At 47.5% G+C, this 24,548-nt stretch overlaps 11 protein-coding genes across 12 annotated transcripts; 7 read left to right on the forward strand and 4 right to left on the reverse strand.

Annotated features, from left to right (window-relative positions):
- Nucleotides 1–588: 588 nt before the first annotated feature.
- On the forward strand, nt 589–2,594 carry ONS95_003048 (uncharacterized protein; the record flags this gene model as incomplete). Its single annotated transcript, XM_058496333.1, has 5 exons — nt 589–1,111; nt 1,166–1,490; nt 1,541–1,938; nt 1,989–2,421; nt 2,480–2,594. 5 exons carry the CDS (start codon nt 589–591, stop codon nt 2,592–2,594), a joined length of 1,794 nt encoding a protein of 597 aa, XP_058353584.1.
- A 333-nt stretch (nt 2,595–2,927) lies between these two features.
- On the forward strand, nt 2,928–3,659 carry ONS95_003049 (uncharacterized protein; the record flags this gene model as incomplete). The annotated part of the gene is made up of 1 exon (XM_058496334.1): nt 2,928–3,659. One exon carries the CDS (start codon nt 2,928–2,930, stop codon nt 3,657–3,659), a length of 732 nt encoding a protein of 243 aa, XP_058353585.1.
- A 184-nt stretch (nt 3,660–3,843) lies between these two features.
- On the reverse strand, nt 3,844–5,714 carry ONS95_003050 (uncharacterized protein; the record flags this gene model as incomplete). The annotated part of the gene is made up of 3 exons (XM_058496335.1): nt 5,685–5,714; nt 5,334–5,638; nt 3,844–5,282 (listed from the first exon to the last, which is right to left on the reverse strand). Exons 2-3 carry the CDS (start codon nt 5,467–5,469, stop codon nt 3,844–3,846), a joined length of 1,575 nt encoding a protein of 524 aa, XP_058353586.1. The 5' UTR covers nt 5,470–5,638; nt 5,685–5,714.
- Nucleotides 5,715–6,617: 903 nt separating this feature from the next.
- On the forward strand, nt 6,618–7,700 carry ONS95_003051 (uncharacterized protein; the record flags this gene model as incomplete). The annotated part of the gene is made up of 2 exons (XM_058496336.1): nt 6,618–7,092; nt 7,153–7,700. The coding sequence occupies 2 exons, from the start codon at nt 6,618–6,620 to the stop codon at nt 7,698–7,700; spliced, it is 1,023 nt and encodes a 340-aa protein (XP_058353587.1).
- A 1,417-nt stretch (nt 7,701–9,117) lies between these two features.
- On the forward strand, nt 9,118–11,475 carry ONS95_003052 (uncharacterized protein). Of its 2 annotated transcripts, XM_058496337.1 has the most exons (6): nt 9,118–9,169; nt 9,223–9,400; nt 9,498–9,571; nt 9,619–10,151; nt 10,210–10,624; nt 10,674–11,475. In XM_058496337.1, exons 2-6 carry the CDS (start codon nt 9,287–9,289, stop codon nt 11,398–11,400), a joined length of 1,863 nt encoding a protein of 620 aa, XP_058353588.1. In that variant the 5' UTR covers nt 9,118–9,169; nt 9,223–9,286; the 3' UTR covers nt 11,401–11,475. The 2 variants fall into 2 exon arrangements, with proteins under 2 accessions (XP_058353588.1, XP_058353589.1); XM_058496338.1 differs by having other exon boundaries at nt 9,223–9,571.
- Nucleotides 11,476–12,089: 614 nt separating this feature from the next.
- ONS95_003053 (uncharacterized protein) lies at nt 12,090–13,587 on the reverse strand (the record flags this gene model as incomplete). The annotated part of the gene is made up of 3 exons (XM_058496339.1): nt 12,090–12,910; nt 13,003–13,414; nt 13,461–13,587. The coding sequence occupies 3 exons, from the start codon at nt 13,585–13,587 to the stop codon at nt 12,217–12,219; spliced, it is 1,233 nt and encodes a 410-aa protein (XP_058353590.1). The 3' UTR covers nt 12,090–12,216.
- Nucleotides 13,588–14,800: 1,213 nt separating this feature from the next.
- Nucleotides 14,801–17,021, reverse strand: ONS95_003054 (uncharacterized protein). Its single transcript, XM_058496340.1, has one exon. It carries the CDS (start codon nt 16,930–16,932, stop codon nt 14,932–14,934), a length of 2,001 nt encoding a protein of 666 aa, XP_058353591.1. The 5' UTR covers nt 16,933–17,021; the 3' UTR covers nt 14,801–14,931.
- Nucleotides 17,022–22,545, reverse strand: MRPL22 (54S ribosomal protein L22, mitochondrial). The gene is made up of 2 exons (XM_058496341.1): nt 19,091–22,545; nt 17,022–19,039 (listed from the first exon to the last, which is right to left on the reverse strand). The coding sequence occupies exons 1-2, from the start codon at nt 19,128–19,130 to the stop codon at nt 18,216–18,218; spliced, it is 864 nt and encodes a 287-aa protein (XP_058353592.1). The 5' UTR covers nt 19,131–22,545; the 3' UTR covers nt 17,022–18,215.
- On the forward strand, nt 19,436–22,555 carry PRP24 (Splicing factor; the record flags this gene model as incomplete). Its single annotated transcript, XM_058496342.1, has 1 exon — nt 19,436–22,555. One exon carries the CDS (start codon nt 19,436–19,438, stop codon nt 22,553–22,555), a length of 3,120 nt encoding a protein of 1,039 aa, XP_058353593.1.
- A 202-nt stretch (nt 22,556–22,757) lies between these two features.
- Nucleotides 22,758–23,042, forward strand: ONS95_003057 (uncharacterized protein; the record flags this gene model as incomplete). The annotated part of the gene is made up of 1 exon (XM_058496343.1): nt 22,758–23,042. The coding sequence occupies one exon, from the start codon at nt 22,758–22,760 to the stop codon at nt 23,040–23,042; it is 285 nt and encodes a 94-aa protein (XP_058353594.1).
- Nucleotides 23,043–23,353: 311 nt separating this feature from the next.
- Nucleotides 23,354–24,251, forward strand: ONS95_003058 (uncharacterized protein; the record flags this gene model as incomplete). Its single annotated transcript, XM_058496344.1, has 2 exons — nt 23,354–23,637; nt 23,696–24,251. 2 exons carry the CDS (start codon nt 23,354–23,356, stop codon nt 24,249–24,251), a joined length of 840 nt encoding a protein of 279 aa, XP_058353595.1.
- Nucleotides 24,252–24,548: the final 297 nt, after the last annotated feature.

The following is a 24,548-nucleotide window of genomic DNA, read 5'->3' on the forward strand; positions in this document are numbered from 1 at the left end:
TTGTATTCCCTGGACATCGAAGTTAGAAGGCCTCGCAAACTTTACTTTGACCAGTACCAATCATAGCACACCAGGATCATTGGGCACATCAAGCTTCTTCTCCTCTGAGACGATCTTCAGATGACGGCTCGGCAAGTGCCTGGCGGTGCGGGGTCCAGTTGGCGGGAGCGGGGTTGGCAATCCTTCCCACTTTCAGCATCTGGTGGGGTAAGCAACGATGTCGACAGAAAGCTATTTCCCAGTTCCTGAGTTCAAATTGAGCGGACTTGTCTCCATCTAGGAAGGGGCAGCCGATTGTGACTGCACAAGTTGATTTTGAGTTGCTTTTGCGTCATAGTTGGGGACATAGGGTCCGCAGAAGGGCCGGCCGGGATGTCATTGAGTCCCCGACTATTTGTGAGGACCTGGACGAAGAACTGGTGATCTTATGTTCTGGTGCTTCGCTGACACTTTTGTTGGGTTACCTTTAAGATTTCAAGCTTCTCTACCATTTTCAATGTTCGTGTCTCATCCAATTTCTTCACAGTGCTAAGCTTTCCTCGACTATTAACAACTCATCACACGTGTTCAGATATCTGAGATACAAAGATGTTGCTGCCACTATTCTCGGTTTTGCTTCTTCTAGGACAAGTTGTTTCTCAAAATGCAACATCCAGCACTTCTGCCTCAGCCCCAATAACCCCACCAACACCCACCATTTCTTCAAATGGGACTGCAATTACAAACCCGGCAGCATTCACATCGGTAATGACTGTCAATGTCGAGGATCTCTGGAATCTTTTCGTGGGTCCCGTTTCAACTGCAGCAGTCAATACCACTGTCTCGGCGACACCAATTCCAACTCATGAGCTCATTCCTCCTCCAGGGCTATACTACGACCCATTTCCAGCTGGGCAGCAAATTCCCATGACAGTCAAGAATGAGAGTTGGAAATTTCCTGCTGGGTTCTGGTGGGGTGTCGCCAGTGCTGCATATCAGGTTGAAGGAGCTGCCAAGGACGAGGGACGAGGACCGTCCATTTGGGATGTTTTGTTGCATCGAGTGACTGGTTACTCTGTGGCGAATCAGACTGGTGATGTGGCAGATAATCAGTATTTCTTATATAAGCAAGGTAATTTTGATCATATCTCAAGCCTCGAGTGCTCAAAGACTAACTGATCGTCAGATATTGCTCGTATCGCAGCATTGGGTGTAAAGACCTACTCATTTTCTCTGAGCTGGTCAAGAATCTTCCCATTTGGGAATGGACCTGTGAATGAGCTGGCACTTGCACATTATGACGACGTTATCAACACGTGCATCGAATATGGCGTTGAACCTGCTGTAACGCTTTACCATTGGGACTTACCCCTCAATTTGCAAAACAGCTATGGCGGCTGGCTAGGTGGGCAGATTGTAGATGACTTTGTAAACTATGCCCAGGTTGTATTTGAGCGATATGGTAATAAAGTACCTCGATGGTTTACTGTCAATGAACCGATTGTTTTCTGGTATGTCGAGCTCCAAGGGTCTTGCTAAGTTGCTAACCTTAATATTTCAGTAACAATTATCCATTACCAGACAACTATTTCACAAATACCACAATTCCCAAGAGACAGCAGCCATTCTGGTGCGGCCACCACGTCCTCCTCGCACATGGCAAAGCATACCGACTCGGAAAATCAATGGGTCTGAATGGGACTATCTCGTTCAAGACGAATGGTGGATACAAGATCCCACTGACAAACTCAAGCGAAGATGCTCTTGCTGTGCAGAGAGCTTGGGATTTCAATGAAGGATGGTTCGCCAAGCCTACTTTCCTCGACGGAGACTACCCTCAATATTTGAAGGAGTATGTCTCAGGTTTCTTACCTGACTTTACAGATGAGGAGAAGGCTATCATTAATGGGACTTCTGATGTCTTTGCTCATGATGCATATACTTCGCAATTCTATATGGGTACGTTATTATCCTGAATCTTCTGAGAATAGGAGTAACATCAGGCACAGCTCCCGACTCTGGCATCGAAGCCTGCACAAGCAATAGCAGTCACCCACTCTACCCGACCTGCGCTAACACAACATACACCTATGCCGCTTCATCCGGTGGCTGGAATATTGGTCCAGCAGCTGACCCACTTTCTCCTTGGTTGCACAAAGCTACAGACTGGGTTCCTGCATTCTTGCGCTACATTCAGGACACCTGGAAACCAGCTGGCGGAATCGCTGTTACAGAATTCGGTTTCGCTGAACCGTTCGAGCTATTGAAGACGATTAAAGCAGACATTGTCTTTGATCCAATCAGGAGTAGTTACTACCGAGATTACATGCAGGCCATTTTGATGTCGATCAGTGAGGGTGTGAATGTGGTTGGGGCTTTGGCTTGGAGTATTGTGGATAACTTGGAATGGGGGGCGGGATATCAGGACAAATTTGGTATTCAGTAAGTCTCTCAAACTTCTCATACTGAGATTGATGAGATGTGCTTATTCATCTCATAGATATGTCAATTTAACGACTCAAGAAAGAAGCTACAAAGCTAGTTTCTTCGAGTTCGTTCACGCATTTGAAGTTTACGGCACGGATCCAGTTGTCCCTCACTATGTCTCCACCTAGGGCATGAGTAGAAGCATTGTTTTGGAGTTGGAGAAAAGAAAATTCAACTGCCCTTTGGAATTCCTCTAATTTCAAAATAATTCTCAATTCTGGGATGTCTCACGTGCTTGGACGGGTTTCTTGACTCGGGTTATTGGCTGCACAACCGAACTAGGTACCCATCCATGAACAGGCTGCCATCTTTTCATCCGCCACGTTCATCTGAGCCTCGAATGTCAACTCCCACCGTCAGATATCTACAATAATCTCGTGCTCTTAACATTTCAAAGCCAGATATTATCGACTACTTCTGCTCTCTTCTCAATTTTGAAACCACACCCCACGTCCTCAAAAATGGCACCTAAACCTCTTCCCACCCCTCTCCCAACACCTCTAATCCCCACCTCCCTCGACCACCACTCCACCACCCCTTCCCAATGGTTCACCCTTCACCCTCGCATCGCCCGTCTCTGTGTCGGTGCTCTCATTTTCCGATATAATATCACCACCGATCCGGTCACGTCTGCCAAAACCACCACTCCGCAAATCCTCCTCATCAAACGCGCCGCCTCAGATTTCCTCCCCAACCTCTGGGAAATTCCAGGTGGCAGCGTCGAGAGCAATGATGAGACCTTGTTACATGCTGTGGTGAGAGAGGTGTGGGAAGAGACGGGGCTGCTTGTTAGGGAGATTAATGCGCAGGTTTGGGATTTGAGAGTTGGTGAGAAGAGGGTGGTGAAAATGGGTAAGGGTGACAGCGATGAGCTTCATGGGAAGATGGAAGAGAAAGAGTTGGTGGCTGTGGTCGGAGAGAAGCCTGGAGAGGGAGAGGTTGAGTTCTTAGGTGGAAAGGGCGAGGTTTGGTGTAAGTTGAATTTTGTGGTTGATGCTGGGAATGTGGGGGAAGGAGAAGTGGTGCTTGATGAAGAGGAACATCAGGACTGGGGGTGGTTTGGGAGGTATGATATCCTTGAAGATGGTGAGAAGGGAAAAGGTTTGAGAAGAGAGTTTATTAGTGAGCAGGCTGTTCAGATTGTTGAAAGGGGCTTTGAGGCTTTTGAGAAGCTTGAGACGAGAGGGAAGTGAGGGACTCACAGAGATTGGGAAGCAGCAGGATGATAGATCTAGAGATTAGATATCGGGACTTGTTGAGTTGAGTTTTGTAAGCTTTTAGAAGTATGCTGCTTTATGATGATCTATGATTATAACTGAATTTATACTCGTTGGCTCATATTACATGGGGTGGATATCGAGAGTGTTTATTTCGGTACTAGCAACGCAAAATATTTACAGCTGCGAAGCTTGCGCAAATGAAAACATTCCACAGCCTAAACAGAACCCACTCACTCCTGACCAAATAAGATTGCAAGCGTCTCATATGTTTGTTGAGTGAAGATGTGAAAACTTGGCTTCGAAACACATGGCTCTCCGCCAGACTCGGGATCCTGGCTCCTCTCTGAACAAGCCACTCGATCATATCATCATTCTTCTCCATTATGGCGTGAATTAGGGGAACATCACAGCGGCAGTGCCCAAATTTCATAATTTCCCTCGCATCCACGCACAGATCCGGGATTCTCTTCCAGTCTTCTTTCGTGCCGTTCAAAACGGTATCCTTCCAGAACGGCGCGCCTGGCGTATCGAAGAATGCATTCGCAAGTTCCGTGTTTCCGAATTTAGCTATCTGTACCATGGCCTCCCCCCTTCTTGCTGCTCCTTTCCCAACGAGTCTCTTCACTTCGCTTGGTCGTCTTTCCCTGATCGCCTCTATCAAAAGTAGAGTGGATTGCCAGTTCCACGCTTCATGTTCGCGTGAGATATCATTGGCCTCTCTAAGCATCCATGCACAAGCACCTTCCTCTCCGCATTCAATCGCTTGGAAAAGCGAAGATCTTTGCTCAAACTTCTCGTGTTCATTGACGCTTAACCAGAACATGTATTGCTTGAAAGGGGCGAGGAAGCAACTGATAATAGAGACGTGTCTGTAAGCCACGGCCAGGTTGAAAGCGGCATCGTGCACTGTCCAATCCAGGTCGGGCCCCAAGCCCTGTTCATGATTGATCAGGAGATTTACGACCTTCTCGTGGCCAGCTTTGGCTGCTGCATTGAGGTATGCGTTTCCGTGTAGATATGAGAATGGTTTCTCGGAAAGAGTTGCCCCATTATCTAGCAAAATCTTCACTACGTCGTGATGCCCTTGTGTACAAGCATGTTCCAGAGGTGCGGTAAACCATACTTGTCTCGTATTGACATCTATGCCTCGTTGAACAAGCTTTTCTATGAGAGGTAGATCCCCAAGGTACGCGGCAGCTACCAAGGCATTGGCGACAACATTCGTGTCATGGGGGCTCCTGACAATAGTTGCAGTCTCCATGATTTCGCCAGCGTCCAGTACTGTGTTGGCACGGCAGAGTACGAGAGTATACTCATGTCTTCGCTTTTCGATTGCTGCTTCATCCGTACACTCGACGTCAGTATCAATATCGAGATGGATCTCTTGCGCAAATTCCACAGTTTCCAGGATTGAATTTAAAAGCGGGTTATTCTTGGCACTAGGCAGCGCAAGTCGTATCATTAGAAAATTAGTGACGAGATTTTTCATGCTGCTATCTCGCTCTAATGAGATATCGAATAATAATTTACTGTTGGTGAGTACGTTTGAGGGACCGGGCCGGCAGACTGATCGTAGTACTTCCTGGTCGAATAGTTCTACAGCTATTACTTAACTCCCTTTCTTGAGTTGGAGGTGGTATAACTTACTGTTCAGCCGTCTCAACTCCATAAAATCTGCGACGGATAAGTGGGCGGGTAACGAGTCGAGGATGTAGCGGAAGAGATCGAGAGGAAGATTGAGCAAAGGCGTAATTCCTGCCATCTTTGTTACTGTAGTCTTCATGGATGTACGGATCGAATGGTTATCTCGAAGTTGGATGTAGGAGTTTGGACAACCGATGCTTTGATTGTGCCTTGTTCATTTGATATCTTAGAATGAGGGTTGTTGGTGTGGGTAAATTGCTAAATTCCACTAAACCTCTAGCCTACCAAGTTTCCCACCCAAACGTCTCCTAGGTATTCATTAGCACCGGACGCCGGAGGTATACCACTACATACTTCGGTAGGTTGGGAAATAAGAAGTATCCTCGTGTCTGGGACTTTATTTAGCCACTAAAGCCATGTTTGACGGCACAGGCGTAGTTAAACTACGAATTTTATTGAATATCTTGATAGACAGACGTATGAACGAACACTCTGACACACAAAAAGAGACTACGAAACTTACGTAGAAACTTTATTCGTAAAGTGCAAAGTTCCATCCAGGACGATTCATACTCGATGCGACTCGTCTGGGGCGCCAAATATATCCCGCTTAAGCCCCTTTTCACGACGTCGGCTAAACTGCTTCCCCCATCCAGATGTAAACAAACCGCCTGCCATGAGATAGTTACAGAAAGATTATCTGAGCCGCTGAATACTACGAGAAAATAAATAAACGACGTTCGTAAAGCACAAATACTATGGCGCCTGATCTAGTTTGCAAACTTTGTCTCGTGGCTTCATGGGTCTAGTGGCATCGGGCTTGGAAGCACAAGGATTTTATCGTCATCGCTCCTCGTTTGCTCCTTCTTGAAATGGATATGTCAATGTGATAGAAGCAAAGCGACTACGAACCTCCTGTTAAAAACAATATACCTGCTTGGTATCTTAACTAACAAACTCTAGGTATCACGTGGATCTACCAATGGTGTAGTCTCCGCCCTTGCCAGCACTCTGCTACCTTGAAGTTACCTGATTGATTCATAAGAGTCTATCTTGGTAGTCTTGTTGGCGGGTCGTAAACAAAAGGACAGGCAAATGGTACAGAAACAACCTACTTCCGTCTCAAATGATTTGGCGTGTCGATTGTGCACGGTCTCCCAGGCGCGTTTCGCCGCTCTCAAAAACGCGTCTTCTCCTCTCCGAATCCAAACTTAAATCCACCAGTCCCAACTCGAACATTTAATCTCTCTGCAATCACCACAGATCTTTCCGCAGGACGACTTGATCATGAGTCTCTCTCTCTCCCTTACACCTCGCTGCCCAACATGCAACAAAACCGACAAACTCCTTCGCTGCCTGGGTTGTGGCGTCATGTTCTATTGTGGCAAGGAGCACCAAGCCTCTGACAGACCAGCTCACAAAAAGGCATGCAGCTCTGTGAAGAAGGTACAAAAGCACCTTGAAATCGAAGAGCAGAAATTGCGCAATCACCCAGGAGACTTCATGACCCCCGACAATATATTCGAGAACGGTGTCGGTCATTTCTGGGGAATCCACGAGACCCGACCATACATGAGAGCTCGACACGTTCTCGTCGATGCACTTCTTACAATTAAGACGAAAGCCGCGGTACAAGCAGCACTAGATCATGTTTTGGACATATTGAGATTGTGCCGGGGTGACAACATGGGCGTCCGCAGTATCGCTCCTGGATTGTATCTTCGTTTGGGAAAGGACCAAGAATGCTACGACTTTGTCAAATGTGAGTTGAAGATCTTGCTTTGGTAGACCATGGGAAATGTAGCAAGCTAACATATGGAAGGGTGGCGGACAACTGGCCAAGAATCAGATTATGACTGGGGAAACACTGATAATCCCTACCTTGACGTCAAAGATGCCGATGCCTTCGAGGAAAGTGGGTTTGTTGGAAGCAAATACACCGATCCCAGCTTTGGGGCTGCAATTACTGTCTTGAAAATCAGACTCCTCTTGGACTTGAAGGCTTTGCAAAATGCTTCTCTTATTGGCAAGAAGGTCCCACAAGAGCTTCTCGACCAAATTCGAGGCCAACTGGTCAGTACGATCGTTGGGAACAACAAGGATATCATGGATAGTGAGGATCAGGGACCACTTGTCAAGAAATTAGAGGACCAGGTGAAGCAGATGCATGTTGCCGTTGGCAAGAGCAACAAGTATTTCTGGCCTGCTCTTCTCAATCCCGGACCACATTTGACAGCGACTTTGACCATGTATAGCCATGGAACGATACCACATATGCAGCTGTGCCTTCAGCAGTCATACGACTCTTGGGCTGAAACACCTGGAGCTATCGATATCATTCGGAAGCTGGAGAAGGGTGAGGATCTCTAAGTGGAACGGGCCAGCATTATGGAATGCTGCTGGCCGTGACGGGTTCTCGTTTCGCAAAGTTCGATCGAGGCCATTCTTCTATTGTGTTTCAAAATTCTTGTCACGTCTGTTGTCCTTTCACATTCACATGTGGCAGACAGACGATGGTCTGGAATTTCTGGAAGTAGGACACCAGATAATGGCGAATCAGAGATCCGCCAAATTTTCCCTGATTTGCCAGAAACGACAGACTTCGTCCTTAGCCACTTATATAACTTTGTGTCCTCTCCATGTTCTGGAGATTGTTTCAAAGTACTCCTGAATTGTGGACAAAAATCCCAAGCAAGCGATATGGAACTGCACCAGATTCCAAACGGCTCTGGGGCAGCCATGGCGATCGGTACAAAGATTGTTGGAGACAAAATCGCGGATAGAGTGCGTTTCTGGGAGAGACTTTCTTGAAGAGAAGTTCGCCCGTCCTCAAGCCGACTGCCGCATCTGATAGATTTGTGCTCATTGTATGACCTGATCGTCCATCGGAGATGCAATGACCTCGGCTGCTTTTGTAAAATATTGGAGCTTGCAGAAGTTCGTGCTGTGTATATTTCCCAGGACGGTATGAAAATTCTTGAATGGAGTCATTCTTGCTGACTTCCACTGAGAATTTGAGGTCTCTTTAAGGCTACAGACTAGTCTCAGCTCCAGCTCCATTCAAAGATTAGAAACATGAATGAGGGGTCGCAAGAAAAGGAAGCTGCCGAGCTTCAGCTGCAGGCGCAGCTGAAACTTAAGCAGCCACATTCCTAGCCGCTCTAAGGTCCAAACCTCAAAAACAGGCTTCTGATAACCATACAGCTGGGACCGAGCCAGTACTCTAGTGTTGATCCTAATCAAGATTACTTGCATGTCCTGGGAAGTACCGGCATTTATGGCACGGTGTCGCCGTTCATGCACCTGTAGGCGGCACTTCACTTCACCTTCACTTTGCTTACAATAAGTAAGCTAGGCTAGTCGGTGAGAAAATCTGCGTTTGTGATTTGAGTGCTTACTTGCGCCGTGTACGAGTGACTTCTTTGAGATAGGTGGTATCCGAGGCAAGCGAGTAAGGTAGGAAAAAGAGAAACAGAGTCAGCATTTAACTTTACAAATGCGAAGAGTAAACAAATAGGCGACACGCTGCTGATTACCGGCCGCAGAGCACACTTCCCGTTCCAATTACAAAGAAAGTAAGGCTGGATTACTAGACTATGATATATTGATTCGTTCGATCAATTATGATCTTTGAATGTCTCACATCATCGAAATGATGTACCGCCAAGTCATGTATCTCGAAGTCACTGCCGCTCTAAACTTATTGCACCAGGGCTGAGGCAAGCCCCTTTCTTTAGCGCGTCTCGCTTGGCCCTATCACTGGAACAACAGCGTTTCCTTGCAGTAAAAGTCGGCAACCAAGGAGACACTAAAAGCCTTAATTCCGAAAGGCCGCATCTGTAGGACTCAATTTTCCTTTCTGCCTTTCTCCTCATGGCTCATTGAAAGCCAGATTAAAAAGCCAGCATTCCCTTCTTTCTACATGCGGTCGCAGATCAAGCCATGGGATCGTTTGTATGTCCGACAATATGCAGAACCGACGAACACGCGAATATAAGGGATCTAAATTCACTGAGGGGCGATTGAAGTTAAGCACCTCGTGTGGGGAGTGCCACAAGAGAAAACAGAAGGTAAATTGCGGTCCTGACTCGATTGAGATGTTCCACAGCTTAGCTGTGAGAGAATCTGGGACTTCCCCGGCGCCAGGGGGACTAACCGTGTCGACAGTGTGATCAGAAGCAGCCATGTAGGCATTGTGCTCGACGCTATCCCCAACCAGACTGTATTTATCGAAACATCAGGTATGCTGGATTTCATGTCGCTTGACTCCTATCTAAATTGATCTCAGAGATACGTCCACTACCTTAAAGGGAGCATCAGACGAACCCAGTGAGCCACATGCTGAAAGTAGAGTCGCAAGTATTTCTGGTCAGCAGAAAGACCGTTTCGAGACCGAGACTACTTCCGACTCTACTATCAGCTTTTCAGATGATCTGGTTCCAGCTTGGCTACAGGTCGAAAACGATGCCACAAAACGGGATCTTTCCGTCTCCGTGGAAACGCTGGACCAATTCGGTCCAAACACATATCAGGATCTCTTGAGTTCCATGGTCTCACAGATATCATCCAGTGTCTTGGCTGATCCTGCGAATTCCAATGCGGCGGTTCTTGGCTCCTCCAATAAGACAAGGACTGAACTCCCCGCCATCTCCTACGATAGACTTTCTTTATATCCAAGATCGCCATCGGGCACCCCAGACCAGCGCTCGCCTCACTTTGATCTCGTGCCTTCTCCACATGATATGAACATCAGCTCTGTTGACCCACTGCATTTCTTGGGTATCACCCCTACAGTCCAAAGTTCTGAACTGTTACAGGCTTGTACGTATTCAATGCATTCCATGGAAATGCTCGTGAAGCTAATTACTCCATCTGTAAGTTCTCAAGCTAATAACGAAATATGTCGTATCCATCGACGGCCATGCCGCCCCAAATTACTATAATGATCATTGGGTTCCATGGTCCGTCAAGTCACCTCTGCTAGCTTACTTCGGCATATTCACGGCAGCATGCTATCAAGCTGAAGCCCTGAAAATCTCGCCAAATCAGTCGGCAGTCGTACTTAGGTACAAGTGCAAAGTCATAAGCCTGCTCAACGAGATGCTCTCACACAAGGCAACGTCTACGTCGACGGAGGCAATCGCTGCTGTGCTTTATCTTTCAGTGAACGAATGGTATTGGAGTGACTGGGAGAACATACAAGCACATATGAAGGGGCTGAAAGAAATGGTCAGACTTCGAGGCGGACTGGATAATTTAGGAATGAGTGATTTCCCTAGGAGGATGATCTTGCTGTGAGTCCAAGGAGCCCCAGTAACTGCATCATTTCTAAACTGGTCAAAGGATGGACTATCACATCGCCTGCTCCTACAGTAGCGATCTAACTTTTCCTCACGATATTAAAACTCCAAAGATTTATCCTCCACAGATGAGCATACCTTTCATTCCACCTTCCGCCACATCCACCTCCAACGAATCCGACATTCAAATTAGCAAGCAGACAGCCATGATATTAAACGACATGCGATTCCTCATGCTTGCGATACTGAACCAAGTTGACCGGAATGTTTCGGCGAAAGAGATGCAGAAATTAGAAACAACATCCATCTGGATCCAGAATCGAATTTCCTCCCTTCCAGACGGATCTGATCCAAACGATGACATCTCACGTGATCAAATCTACAAAAGCCTCCGCCTGGCCTCCCTGATCTACTGCAAAGCAATAGTATCTCGTAGGAGCCTCGCAAAATCCTGTACATTATCCGATCTCAACCAACTCTGGGCCAATATGTGGCAAGTCAAGCTCTCGCGCTGGAAACAAATCCCTGGAATCTTCCTGTTCATCATCTTAGCTGCGACTCCTGCAGCGCAGGATACTGCACACGGGAGGTTTTTGAAGAGTATGCTGAAGACTACGAGTTCTTATATTTCAATGGATTATTGGGAGGTTGCGGATGCTTCGTTGATGGCGTTTGTGAAGTTGCAGAGGTGGTTGACGAATGGTGGTGTTGATGCTGTGAAAGTGGGGCAGCAAACTTCATTGGAGTTTTTGCATATCTATGGAGAGTAGGATAATTATAAGATTGGAAACTTGTATGTTTAGCGGAGAAATTATGTGTATTAATCAATACAAACGATGCGACAGTGTAATATCAATGAATAATCGCATTTTCCACTGACAATATTTATGGTTGGGATAATCGTCGGTTCCCCGCTGCGGGCACTAGCTTAAGCGAAAGCGCCGAGAGGAAGGGAACAGGCTTAGCTGCCTAGATATCTTCTATGTCAACAAAATCCCCCACGCAGGTTGAAATGCTTGTATTTATCAATTCGTGGTCATCTGTTTCTCTCTTGAGAACTTAATCGCATTGCATGCTATATTTAGTTCTCTACTTCCCACGTAGCATAAGGCTATCCTGTGTTTTTTCTTCGCCACAGCCCTTCCTCTGGAGATTTCCCATACCCTTGAATCAGCTGTGCCAGAGAGTGACCTTGCGAGCAGGAGGAAACACGCCAGAAATGATTTATTTAGATAAAGTATCATTTGACTTTCACTTCATCCACTGCGCTGCAAGTAGCTCACAGCTCACGGGAGGTGACTTCGATGGCAAGCTTCACCACGGCAACCTTATTTACATCTCGCTTAGATAAGCGAACCTGATGTCATGTCCGTCACAATAAATTTGGCGGGGAAGAATCCTGTGAATAAATATTTCTTACAATTAAAAAATATTGTATAAAATGAGTGTCTACAGCAATCCCCACTTCGTACAATTTAATCTAAAGCCCTGTTTTTCAATTTCTTCCTCTAAGTCCTCTGTACATGCGAAGATCCAACCTCACCGTTCAATCTCCGTAAATATCTATCTTGCTGTCTCATTCTGCATTAGGCATAGTAATAGAAGTGAACAAGATCCTTGTTGCTTGTCGCCTTGCACCAGCCCTCCATAGTCCCATCTCTACGCGAGACGACTCCCAGAGATCCACTTGCTTGACAAGCTGAATTCGCTCCAGGCAGCGCCTCACTCTTCCAAGTCTTAGCTGCTTCGGTCCAGTAGGCATGCTTGAGCTTTGAGTCTGAGCCGAGGAAAAAGACCTCCTGGTGGTTGAAGTTCATCGATACAGCGCTCAAGGACCCAGGAGTTGCAGCGAGGTTAGAGATCGGCTCGGAGGGTGTGTTCCATGTTCCTGGTGTCTCGCTCTTCCAATAAATTTGATGAACCTTCTTGTCGTTCCCGATGTAGAAAATGTTGATGCGAAGCTCGGAGCGAGTTGTGGTGGTGAGTCTAGATGAAGGATGAGCGGATCCGGGGCCGAGAAGCTGCTTGCCTTGCCAGCCCGAACCGTTGAGCCAAGCTCCCCAGATAGCGCCGTCTGGTCTGGTCCAGAATACAGCGAGTTGAGCGAGTCTGGTTGAAGTGATACTTGTGAGACTGATTGGATTGACTGGACCACTCCACAGAGTTTGATCGATGACCCATTTCTGCCCATCATCGTTCGAATAGGAGTGGCGAAGGTCACCGTTGTTTCCGACGTAAAAGATTTCCATGGATCGAGGTTCGCGAGACACTGCCGAGATACTGTAGTCATACGTTAATGTCATTCATTGAAAATTTGTTTGACATGGGATGTTATCTGCAAGAACGGTAGTATGAGAGACGGTTTGGCATACCTGGTCCCTGCAGCAGCCGCCCGTGCCTTCTTCTCACTCGAGCTGAACCAATTGCCAATACCATTCTGAGCCACAAAATAATAGCTGTATATTTCGTTTCCTCGCCCAAAGAACGACTCCATACGATCTGTGGAGCGGACAACGGAAGCGACGCCTCCATCCACTTGGTTGTTGCTGCCATCGATAGAAAGTGGATATTGTGACCAGTCCGAAACTCCTTCTTGCCAAAGCATATTCCATGGTTGAGCTTGTAACTTGCCGTTTAACTGGTTTGCGAAAGTCACGTAGAGCGAGCCACCACTTCTGGCTGAGGCTGCGAAGTCACGACCGAGAGACGCCGAGTTCTTGATACTCTGAATACCTACTGTCCAGCTGGCACGCTTGTGAAGATTGCCGCTTTGCAAATTGGATACTACAGTCGAGTTAGCCTGGTCTTAATGAACGGGGGGACAACGCACTTTCTTCACCAATAGCATGTATAGTCTCGTTGACAAGAGATCCTTGCTCGTTCGGTTGAGGAAGAGCCATGGCGAGTGAGTTGGCGACAATGACTCCGAAGGTGAGTAGTAAAGATACTGCTTGCATACTTCTATGTATAGTTGAAAGATAGTTTAGTGTCTTTTAGAATTGTTGTGGGCTTTTGACAAGTTGTGTGAAGTCAGATGTTGATGTGTGGATATCTTGACTGCAAGGTGGCTTTCTCTTGTATTTATACATTTCATTGATACTGGAACCAGCTATATGCCGAAAGATACATCTCCGAGGAAACATGATTTCAGTCACCAAGATATTTCACGATGGCATTTCTTTTCCTTTCCAAGAATCTATCGTCAGATTAGAGGGGCAACTTGCGGCTGAGCCCATGGGCGAAGCAGCCAAGATATGACATTTGTACTTGCTCATTTCACCTGAGAACATGGTATGTTGCCCAAATAACTTTTGATTCGATAAAAATCCTTCCTACATATCCTCCAAGCGATCCACTTGGCTTCAGGTGTCAAAGTTCGGTGACGGTCAATGCATGGATAGGTCGCCTAGCTCGCTACACTCTCGCTGACAATTCGGCTGACGTTGGTAAACATACAGCCAAGCTGTGAAAGGGGCATCTTAGTCATGATTTTACATCTAAAGTACGTTCAAAAGCGGGGACTCCAAGCCCTGCACAGTTTACTGTTGTCATTCTCTCATCTACGGCCGTATTATAGTGATGCTGGCAACTCAGATTCTCTTTTCTAAGTCTCCACCCTACGTGCGTAACTTGACAGACCTGGTCCAGCCATACTAAGACAAACGTTGTGGTATTCTGAATCCTAGCTTATATTTCATTGTATCGTTTCATTATCTATCTTTGGTTAGATATATTTCCTGCCTGTTTCGGAAAGCTGAGCAGAGCTGCGTTCGTCAACAACGGTTTTGGCTACAGTGTGGATCAAATCCAAGTAGAAACAATTACTGTTAAAGAGTATTAAGCGGTTTTTGACACTTCTTACTAGTCTTTGATCTTTGCCATCTTTAAATGACTATTTGAGATCAGTTTTGGAATATTACATATCATTAATGGAGTTCCAGATTAGATTAAGCTGAATGATATAAGCGCTGGTGTCTCAACTACTGTCTAAGATACTCACTATTTTCGTGAAATCTCACTCAAACCCCCATTATACAGCCACGATATACTAGCAATGACGCTTTGTTGAACAAAAGCGTGCTTGATCAAGTGTTTTTGAGGTGCAAAGTGTAGCATGCACACGTGACGGATATGAAAGCTTCCGCTGGTGTTACTTTTCAACATGAAATTGATCCTTTCAAGAGAGCTAACTTTGAATGGAGACCTCTCCGACTAGTATTCGCGACATGGAGTATCTGAGGTCTTGAAGACAAAATTCACGTCGTGGAAATGGAGCTGCTTTTCGCACTAATTTACATGTCTCATACAATTTTGAAGTCTTCAAAGAAATTACCTTTGGAATGCCAAACCTCACCTCTCATCAACCCATGAGCATAGCACTCCCCAATCAAAGTGTAAGTTTCCTCGTTGCTCCGCAGCACGTAAGGTAACAGTCCTTCCCCGTTCGGTAATTGTACAAATGCTCGCCTTGTTATCTCAATACCCTGCCAGTAAAGTCTGAAGTCGGGATTCAGCGGTCGAAGGATATAAGGCACGCTGGCACCCGCAGGTACACAGACTACATCGTTGAGCTTCAGGCCTTTGGGACCGATACCTATGTATCCGAGACTCGTGACGAAGAAACAACGATCAGATGTTATTACAGCGACACGAGTGTAGTATTCCATAGATTCATATGGCATGAATGTCAAAGGCGGCATTGATCCCGACTCTGGCAGCTCTGGAGGCGCAAGGGAACTCAGCAGACGAGCCCGGAAGTGAGCAAAGAAGCTGTATGGCGGCGCTTCAGGATCATTAGGAGACACTGCCTGAGGACGATCTCGTTCGTAGTCAAAAATGGGGTCGTTGCGGTCGACGATAAGAGTTCGCCCTAATGCCTCCCAGAGCTTGCCACCGCCAATATATTCGTCGTCACTTCCCCAATACGTTTTCATCACCTGGTTTATTACAAGCTCAACCTGGACATACCACTCTGGGAGATGTGCAGGACTAAGGAAAGAAGATGTGCGGTCCTGACCTGGCTCAGCGAAAGCGTCACTTTCTCGCACAACAGCGACGACCTTGTCTACGAGCATGCCCTTCACTAAAATCTGGTCGCCAGAGTCATCAAGCTCCGACATCGAAGTTAATTTGTGTCCTGCTGTGAAGCCTCCTAGGTTATCGATCGGTGAGCGATAAGGAAGTCGCCAGTCTGGTACCCATGAAGGTAAGTCTAGGCTGTCCGGGATCAGCGAGTGGTTTGCGAGCCCAGCGAACGATAAAACATCTACGATGTCGCTGTGACGTAGAATCCATCGAGCGAACTCAATGAATATCTCTGCTTCAGATCGTCCGTATTCGATGCCGAAGGCAACCTCTGTCCCTCGATTGAGAATACTCGATAGCCCAAATACCTTGTCCTTCGGGTCTCGGCAATGAAAATTCCTCGCAGCATCCAGACATTCTAGAATTTGTTCGCTTGTCACTATTGCTTGGTGGCGCATAGAATTTCTTATGTCTGCGAGTTTCCATACATTCAAGGTCGTCATTGCTCTGAAGCGGCGTGGTTGGTTCGCTGTCTGATTCCAGAAATGGCTCCCATCAGTGGCAGCACGGCCAAGAGCCTTACAAGCTGCGAACAAGACGTCCCAGTCCAAACTCGCGTTCCCACAATGGACGATAGCTCTATGTGCTAGAGCAAGTTCTTGGATGATCCAAATTCTTGAGAACCAGGGCCTGGTCCAAATCATGTTCGTCTTCTCCAAATTGGGATCTTCAATCAGGTCTTTCCAAAGAGCATCATTTTCTGGACTACGTTCTTCCCGAGGCTCGAGAATGTCTCCACCTCGATCGACGAACTTTTGCCCGATTCTTTTCAGATATAACATGACATCTCTGGTGCCCTCTGTCTCCTCTCCAAGCCAAATGAGAACCTCGGTTGCTTGCCCATAAATATCAGCCATGAGGGGTATCTGGAGCGATTTTTCTGCATCGTCTGCTTGATTGATGCAAACTGCATCAGCCCAAATCGTCAACGGTCTGTCAGGACGTCTGAACTGGATGAGTGCGGCGTGGAGATTCTTCGTGATTTTCAGATTGCCTTCCCCACATACGAGTGTCTCCGTGAAGGCATTCTCGCCCCATGTATACGAGAGAGCCACAAACTCAGGTCTGTCGATTAGTGATACAACTGAGAATGTACATTCTAGATTTTGGTCGGTATCTTTGTTCCTCGGAGGCAAAATGTTGATCAGCCTGATGGTGTCTGGTGCGGTGAGGCGCTGATAAGTGTAGAATGGGAGAGTTGCTACGGAAGAGCTCATTATGAGAAATATCACGACGCGAATGTTTCTTGCAATAGGTATTCGCGGGTTGGCGATGCATTTATTATCGTTAGTGAAATCTACGAAGTAGTGAGGCTCAAGAAGCAGATGTATGGATTCAGGCTGGGGCCAAAGTGGGTAAACTGTGCGAGCTGGAATGCATGTGCAGCGCAGGTGACTCCTATGCCCGATTGCGGACGCATGCATCAAGTGGTTATGTAGCACTCCGCAGTATCCTTTGCTGAGCAGACTAAAATTTTCTGGAAAATCCTCCCATGCGCCATTGCTAACGTTCTTTTGTCCAGGCACATTGACTGATACTCTCCCATGCAATGAAGCACGTCCTTTCCAGCCTCCTCTCCCTGTTCATGAGCTCCTCTACTGCCGGGCACCTGCCTGCCTCAAGAGCACTGGGGTGGAGCACCCCATCGGCACCACAATAATGTCACCAGGCAGCATAAATCCGGAGCCTATCCCAAGCCACCCTTGACCGGTACGACAAAAAGAGCGGCCCATCATCTGGTCTCCAAATGCTCTTGTAAAAACTGTCTTCGATTAGCAATCTTGACATCTAGATTCACATTGGCATCGCCAGCCAGCTTCCGATCAAGAGCCATGTGCGGTAGTCGTTGATGCAAAGACATGATAGCAGACCGTTCTCCATTGATCCTTCTTATCCCTAACAGGATAAATCGAGGCTTTCAGGACGAATGACTCTAATTTTCGGAAAGACTGGACACTAATACTCCTGAGTATGCTACCGTAAAGACGTTTCTGGACTCACCTGCGACTGAGGTGGCGGGTGTCCAATGGGTGCGAACCAGTTGTGTCGTACACTGGCTCGGTGAGCTAGCCTGCATGACTGCAGATTAGTGGTGTCATTAATCATGTAGCGATACCTGACGTGGCAGGTAGGAAGCTGATCTGATTAACAGAGAAAGCTTCGTCTGGCATCAGAAGCTTGGAGGGAGTTAATCGGAAACAACTCTGCACCTTCGTACCCAATCAGTAGCTCTGGAAGAATTCGGAGAAATGGCAGCAAGAAAACTGGCTGACGGCAGAGAATAGGTAGATTCCTCAGTATGCTGCAAACAAGGTAATTATACAATTGGCTCTTTGACCCTACACGGTTACCACGAGTAGTATTGTCGTTGAGCGGTAATGGGTCTGTTTGGTAGTTGTACCCAGACCTTGCGATTCTGCTCCTTCTTCTCACGCTCTTCATGGAGACGAATTCGAGTCTTCTCTTCCTTCAATACCACCGACAGAGCTGCGAATGTTAGTTAGTTTCCAAGTTGGGAAATTTGATACGTACAGGTCGTTCGGTTCTTCATCAGATAAACTTGACCTCTCGCACGATGATCAGGTGTTTTTCCATACAGACCCTTACCACACCATGCTTCATCCACATATAATGTCGTAGGATCCTCAACCTGGACGCGCTCCCCATCTTTGGTGAGAATCTGTTTTTGTCGGAAGGTTCCTTTTACACCCAGTCCCAATCCCATTCCCCTCCGGGTAATAGCTTCGTTCCTAGCATGCTCAAGATGTTCCTTGACGTCCTTGGCAACTTTCTTCTTCGAGAATCTCATCTGCACAATTGCCTCCTCAACGGTTTTACCAGCGATCTGCTTAGCCAAGGGGACAAGTTTCTTGACAGACGTCTTGAAATCATGACTCTTTAACAGCATCACCCTTTCCTCTCTCTTCAATTGTTGTGTCTTCGTTAATCGACCCCTTTTGTGAATATCCCGAATCACCATCTTGCGCTCCCATCGCTTTCTTGCTTGTGGCTCTGGATCTAACGCAGCAGCCATTGTATGCGGATTCCGGGGCTCCAGCTTTTTACCCTCCGGTCCTTGAGAAGTTGGACCAACAATTTCCTCATCTTCGAAGATGGATGACGATGACAGGCTACCACGTTTTGGCCCTCCAGCTGGTGGCTTAGGCTTCTTCCGCAGATACTCTTCGGTCAACGGGTTTGTTGGCTTCGCTCTGGACTTCATGGCTTCATCCACTTTCCATGGCCGCAATGAAAAGCCGGTTCGACGTTGGATAATCGGTGTGAGCAAGTTGAGCTTTGTTTGCGGAGACGTAAGAGCTGTGGCTATGAATTCTATTAGCCTTTGCAGAGTATATCAGAAAATCCAACACATACCCGTCCTCACTACTCGCCGCGAAGGCAGATGTAAACTCATGATGGTCGTTAATGATGCCCTTCCTCGTTCTCAGAAGCTTCACGATAAACATGAAAACGGGAGAACTGTTGATCCGGCGACACGTGATCGCGATCTGGACCCGCGCCGCCCATGAATTTAGTACAGCCAAAACACCCCCCAGGGAGGCAGACACCGCAACGACAACCCTCTACAAGTACGCGCTCAATTCATCTCAACTATCAGCTTTGAGATGCTAAGGCAACACCTTGACGATTTCTCTAGACAGTGATCTTTCGACACGATACTGTCAACCCTGTCAACCTCAAGGCTTCAAGCCAGGCGCAATGGCCGAATCAGTTGCTGTCGGCGAAGATGCATGGCTTGCCCTCGTTGATGAAGCCAGCAGAACTGCCGGCGATCTTGAGCAGAGAATAGGAGTTGTGGAGCAATACAAGCGTGCGATTGCGGCCGAACCTTGGTCGAATAAGTTGTGGTTGGCTTACTGCGAATGGTTCTGGTCTCTGTACACAGATTGTCAGAATGGCGATGCAGGATGGCCAGAAGAAGAGCAACAAGTCGGGCAAGAACTGTTCTCTCTAGGGGTAGCTCTGGATGTTTGGCATGAAGGCGCGCAAGCAACGCAATACCGATTGAACGACAGCCACGAGCTATGGAACAGATGGATGTCGATCGAGTTGGAACAGATTTCGAAAGCTCCGAACCGCGAGAAGATCGACCGCGCCCGGAACCTATTCTTTGATCGACTTCGGATTCCACATGCCACTTGGGATGAGACCTCGCAGATGCTCTCGACATTTGTCACGAAATTCGACGAGCCTGCCTGGGAGGCAACCATGATTGAGTCAACAAAGGCTGGACGGGTTGCAAAAGAATTGTACAGCAATCGCGAGCCGCACGAACTGAAGCTGCAGCGAGCTATTGACACCGGACATACAGAGATCATCAAGGCTGAAATGAATGCCTATCTGACCTGGGAATCTAATCAAGCACTGTACAAACCTAAGAAGGGGGCCGCTGCTAGTCCACTGATACTTTGCGCAGCATTGTATGAGCGAGCTCTCTCTTCAACCCCCCTAGGCTTGGAGCCCTCAATTTGGGAAGACTATATCGTTTTTCTTACCAACCATAAGGACGAGCCGGCTGACAATCAACTCCCCGCTGTGCTCCCTGTTATTCAGAGAGCCACAAATCACTGCCCATGGTCTGGTAAACTTTGGGCAAGGTACATATTATCTGCGGAAGCTGAATCTCTGCCATTCTCTACAATGGAACAAATCAAGCATGCCGCTACAAACACCAGAGAATTGGATCGTGATGGTATGGCCAGTGTCATCGAATTCTACATTGCGTGGAGTGGATATTTGAAAAGACTTACCATGATTGCTGGGGCAACGGATGATGATATTGATGTAGCAGAAATGGGTCTACCAACTGCGCTGGAAGACGTTCGAGAATGGGGTAAGAGACGACATGGCAAGGAATGGAAAGGAGACCCCCTGTTCCGTATCGAACGTATTTTCATCCAGCATCTGACCCAAAAAGGGGCCATCGTTGAAGCTCGGGAATGTTGGAAGCGGTTGGTTCAGACCCATGCAGATAGTTACGAGTTCTGGCAACAGTACTATCTATGGGAAATGACTGTTAGAAATCCTGTTGGACCACCGACACATGCTACTGGGGTCTTGATTCAAGCTGTCGGTCGGAAGACATTGGACTGGCCGGAGAAGCTTATGGAGATTTACCTTCGGCATTGCAACAACTATGAAGAAGTTGGCGCTTTGCTCAAGGCTATGAGCACCGTACATCGAGTTACGAAATTAGTTGCTACTAGGCGCGAGAGAGAAGCTGCCGAAGTTGCGGCGGCATACGCTCAGCAGCAGCCAGCAGTACCGTCAGAGTTACCTGCTGAGGATGAGTCCCCGTCAGGTGCTTCCAAGAGAAAACGCGAGTCTGCGTCGGAAGACCCTGAAGGTGGTGCCCAAAAAAAGCTGAAGGGTGTCGATCGAGAGGCTGTTCGAGCACAGCATGCAAAGCGTGATCGAGAAAACACGACTATCCTTGTCGCAAACCTACCTACTGAAGTTACCCAGACGAAAGTCAGGCAATACTTCAAGGAGTATGGGCACTTAAATAACGTAACTCTGAAGACCGAGGCCGACAAGCAATCTACCACGGCATTGATCGAGTTTCGAACGCCTGAGGAGGCGCAATCCGCTCTGCTACGCGATTCAAAGTATTTCGGCGAGAAGCAACTCCAAGTTACTCCAGGTACGGGGCTGACATTGTATGTGACAAATTACCCACCGATTGCTGATGACGCTTTTCTTCGACATCTGTTCAAAGATTGTGGTGAGATATTCAGTATTCGCTGGCCAAGTCTTAAGCATAATACGCATAGACGATTCTGCTATATATCGTTTCGGACTGCAGAAGGAGCGGCCGCCGCTACGAAACTCGATGGTCAGTTGCTTGGAGGCAAATACAAGCTAAGCGCGAAATACTCCGACCCGGCCAACAAGAAGGACCGTGAAGGTGCTATGGCAGAGGGACGTGAGATTCACATCACTGGTCTCGACCCAAGTATATCTGAAGAAGAATTGGCGGAAGTGTTCTCGAAGTATGGCAAAGTGGAGAAAGCTCGGATCTTGACAACAATGACTGGAGATAGCAAGGGTGCGGCGTTTGTGGCCTTTGAAAAGAAGGAAGAAGCCAATGCGGCTCTCGAACTTGATAAGACGAAACTTAAGTCAAGAGTTCTCACGGTAGAAATTTCTACAGGCAAGAACTTCAAGCCAACAGCGACGATTATCAAGGGATCATCTGCATCTCCTGCCCCAGATGGAGGGTCAGCTATGTCGCCGTCCCCAGCCCCTGACACCCACAACAATACTCATGCTCAACATGCACCTGGCCGATCTGAACACTCCAATCGTACGATAACTCTGATGAACATACCGGACACAGTTAATGTGGCTAGAGTCAACGCCATCGTTGAACCTTATGGCGAGCTTGTCAAGGTTGTCTTACGACCTGATCATCAAGGTGCCATTATCGAGTACATCGATGCTGCATCCGCAGGCAAAGCTGCGTTGGCTCTAGAGAACCATGAAATTGCTCCAGGACGAAAATTGCGAACTGGGGGATTGAAAGATCTCTTCGCAGAGAAGGATGAAATTAGGACTGATCGGATTCAGGTTGGGCAGGGAAAGAAGCCGGCAGCTGGATTGATGCAGCAGCCCAGTGCTCCAGTTAGAAGACCTGGTGCTGGTGGTCGTGGAGGATTAGGACAGAAGAGAGGTCTGGGTTATTCCGCCCCGAAGCCTGCGAATTCTGCAGGTGCTGCTGAGATTAATGGCCATGGACCAGGCGGTCCGGAGGAGAACAAGAAGCCAAAGAGCAATGCGGATTTCAAGGCAATGTTTGTCAGTGGAGGAACACAATAACTGTCTGTGTATTACTCGAGGTTCTTAATAATTAATTGCATAGCGTCCAATGATGATTTTTGCTCCTTTGTTTTGCCATGGGCAAGAAGAGTATTCTAGCGCGTACTCCTACTATTGTTTCTGTGCCTTTAGCTTGCGTGTCTCCCGCTTCCAATTTACCAGTTCCCCGGAGATCGTCACAGTCAACAGCCTCAAAGAGTCCATGATGTCCCAAGCCCTGAGCATAACGGCTGCCATCGATATCAGATCTTGGAGGGCGACACCTGGTGCTTACTCGTGCCACCCTTGCTACCGCGGTCGTCATCGTACAGGCGAGGCGCCAGGGGTCGAAAAGCTGGCTGGGCCAACCACAGTCAAGCGAGACATCAAAACCAGCTTCACCGTCAGGGTGAAACAAACAAATGATTGGATCTGGCTACAGATCAACGGAATCACGACACCCATCAGGACTGTTGCGCCGACAGGCGAGCAAAAAGAGACTCAATGAGAGACGGAGGCCGATCCGAAGCCTTGTTATAAGTGACAGGGGATGGAGCAGGTTCTAGTGTTTCGAGAAACGCCTCGATTTGCTGGCATGCCATGGAGTACAGCATGTTGGTTGTGAACGGTGAGGCAATGCGAATTTATTATTCTTCTATGCCTTGAATGATAATTACTGTGTGGTCCAGTTTATACAATTTCTTGTGAATACCTGTCCAACTTGTCAATTTGTGACTATTGCGATCAATTCCACTTCAAGCTGGGCACAAGCCTTACAGTCGTAAAATCTTGGATTTCCCTATCCATACCACCAGCACAATGGGTCGCTCTAATACTCTTCCCACAACTCGTCCCTACGACCAAGAAAAGAGTCGAATAAAACCCAGCAATAGAAGCGCAACAACGACGTTTGACGACTCGACTCGGTCCTCAAAACACCACATCCACCTCCCACACGTTCATATCCCCTTCACAGCACACAATGACCACCATAAACCTCCTCAAACCAGCGCGCCGTCGCGCCCTACTGGCGGCCTCAACCGCCAAAATAGTGTGCAGACTCGGTACATGAACATGTTACTGGCGATGGACACTATCCCGAGGTAAGCCTTATCCTTATGCCATGAGTCAACTAGAAAAATATTCTGAAGAGGTTACCAGGATGCACAACATCTTCGCTGCGTTCTTCACCTGGATCCTCCTAGCAGGATTCGTTGTACTACCGGGTACCTTCACATCACTTCAAAAAATCGAAGACAAGCCCGAAGTGTCGTCCTCTGAAACAGCGTCCGCGATCCTCCAGACAGTCAAAAACATCCCTTTGCTCGTGATCGCCGGGTCTTGCTGTGGAATAGGCGCCCTCGGAATGGTCTGGCTATGGTTCAAATGGCGCTCAAACTACGTCTGGCTACTCAACCGCATCTTCCTACCAGGTTGTTTGAACAGCTTGGCGGGGTTGATTTCCTCGTTGATCAATGTGTATACGCAGCAGGATGGCGCGTGGAGCGTTACGGCGAAGGTTACGGCTATTACGACGGGGTCGAGTATGGTTGTTACGGGGGTGTTGTTTGGGTTGTATAATTTTTGGATTTTGGAGAAGGTTAAGAGGAGGCATGGGAGGGAGATGGAGGCTGTTAATGGTGGGGAGGAGGGCCTGGTGGAGAAGATTGGGAAGAAGATGCATGAGCCGGCATTGGAGCCGGGGAGTGTTGTTTGATTTTCTTGAGAAGAGAACATGGTTGTAACAATTCTGTATGTACTACTATGATATTGATGACAATTTTGAGAGGTTACTTTGACGTAGGGATGCATCTCATGACTTACGGTGTTACGTCGTCAAACAGCCATGTTTTTGGTTTGTTCTTGTAATTTGATCTCTTTCCGGAACACCTGGCAATGCTCATGAGCATCGAGATCAAGGCTTTTGCTCTGTATGTCTGTCTATATTAGATCACAGGATCCATCGGAATTAATTCACAATCGACGATTCGGCAGCTCGCCCTAGGGCAGTTAT

The sequence above is a fragment of the Cadophora gregata genome (genome assembly GCF_030347475.1).
Source record: "Cadophora gregata isolate MNR1 chromosome Unknown scaffold_12, whole genome shotgun sequence".
Lineage (NCBI taxonomy): Eukaryota > Fungi > Ascomycota > Leotiomycetes > Helotiales > Ploettnerulaceae > Cadophora > Cadophora gregata.

Excerpts from the sequence above, each read along its gene's own strand:
- ONS95_003052 (XM_058496337.1), top strand. The coding sequence starts at position 9,287 with ATGTCCGACAATATGCAGAACCGACGAACACGCGAATATAAGGGATCT. Across the intron at positions 9,572-9,618 it reads TGTATTTATCGAAACATCAG|AGATACGTCCACTACCTTAA; the intron begins GTATGCTGGATT and ends AATTGATCTCAG. Across the intron at positions 10,625-10,673 it reads CCTAGGAGGATGATCTTGCT|GATGGACTATCACATCGCCT; the intron begins GTGAGTCCAAGG and ends AACTGGTCAAAG.
- ONS95_003054 (XM_058496340.1), bottom strand. The coding sequence starts at position 16,932 with ATGAGCTCTTCCGTAGCAACTCTCCCATTCTACACTTATCAGCGCCTC.
- MRPL22 (XM_058496341.1), bottom strand. The coding sequence starts at position 19,130 with ATGAGTTTACATCTGCCTTCGCGGCGAGTAGTGAGGACGG. Across the intron at positions 19,040-19,090 it reads GCGGCGAGTAGTGAGGACGG|CCACAGCTCTTACGTCTCCG; the intron begins GTATGTGTTGGA and ends TAGAATTCATAG.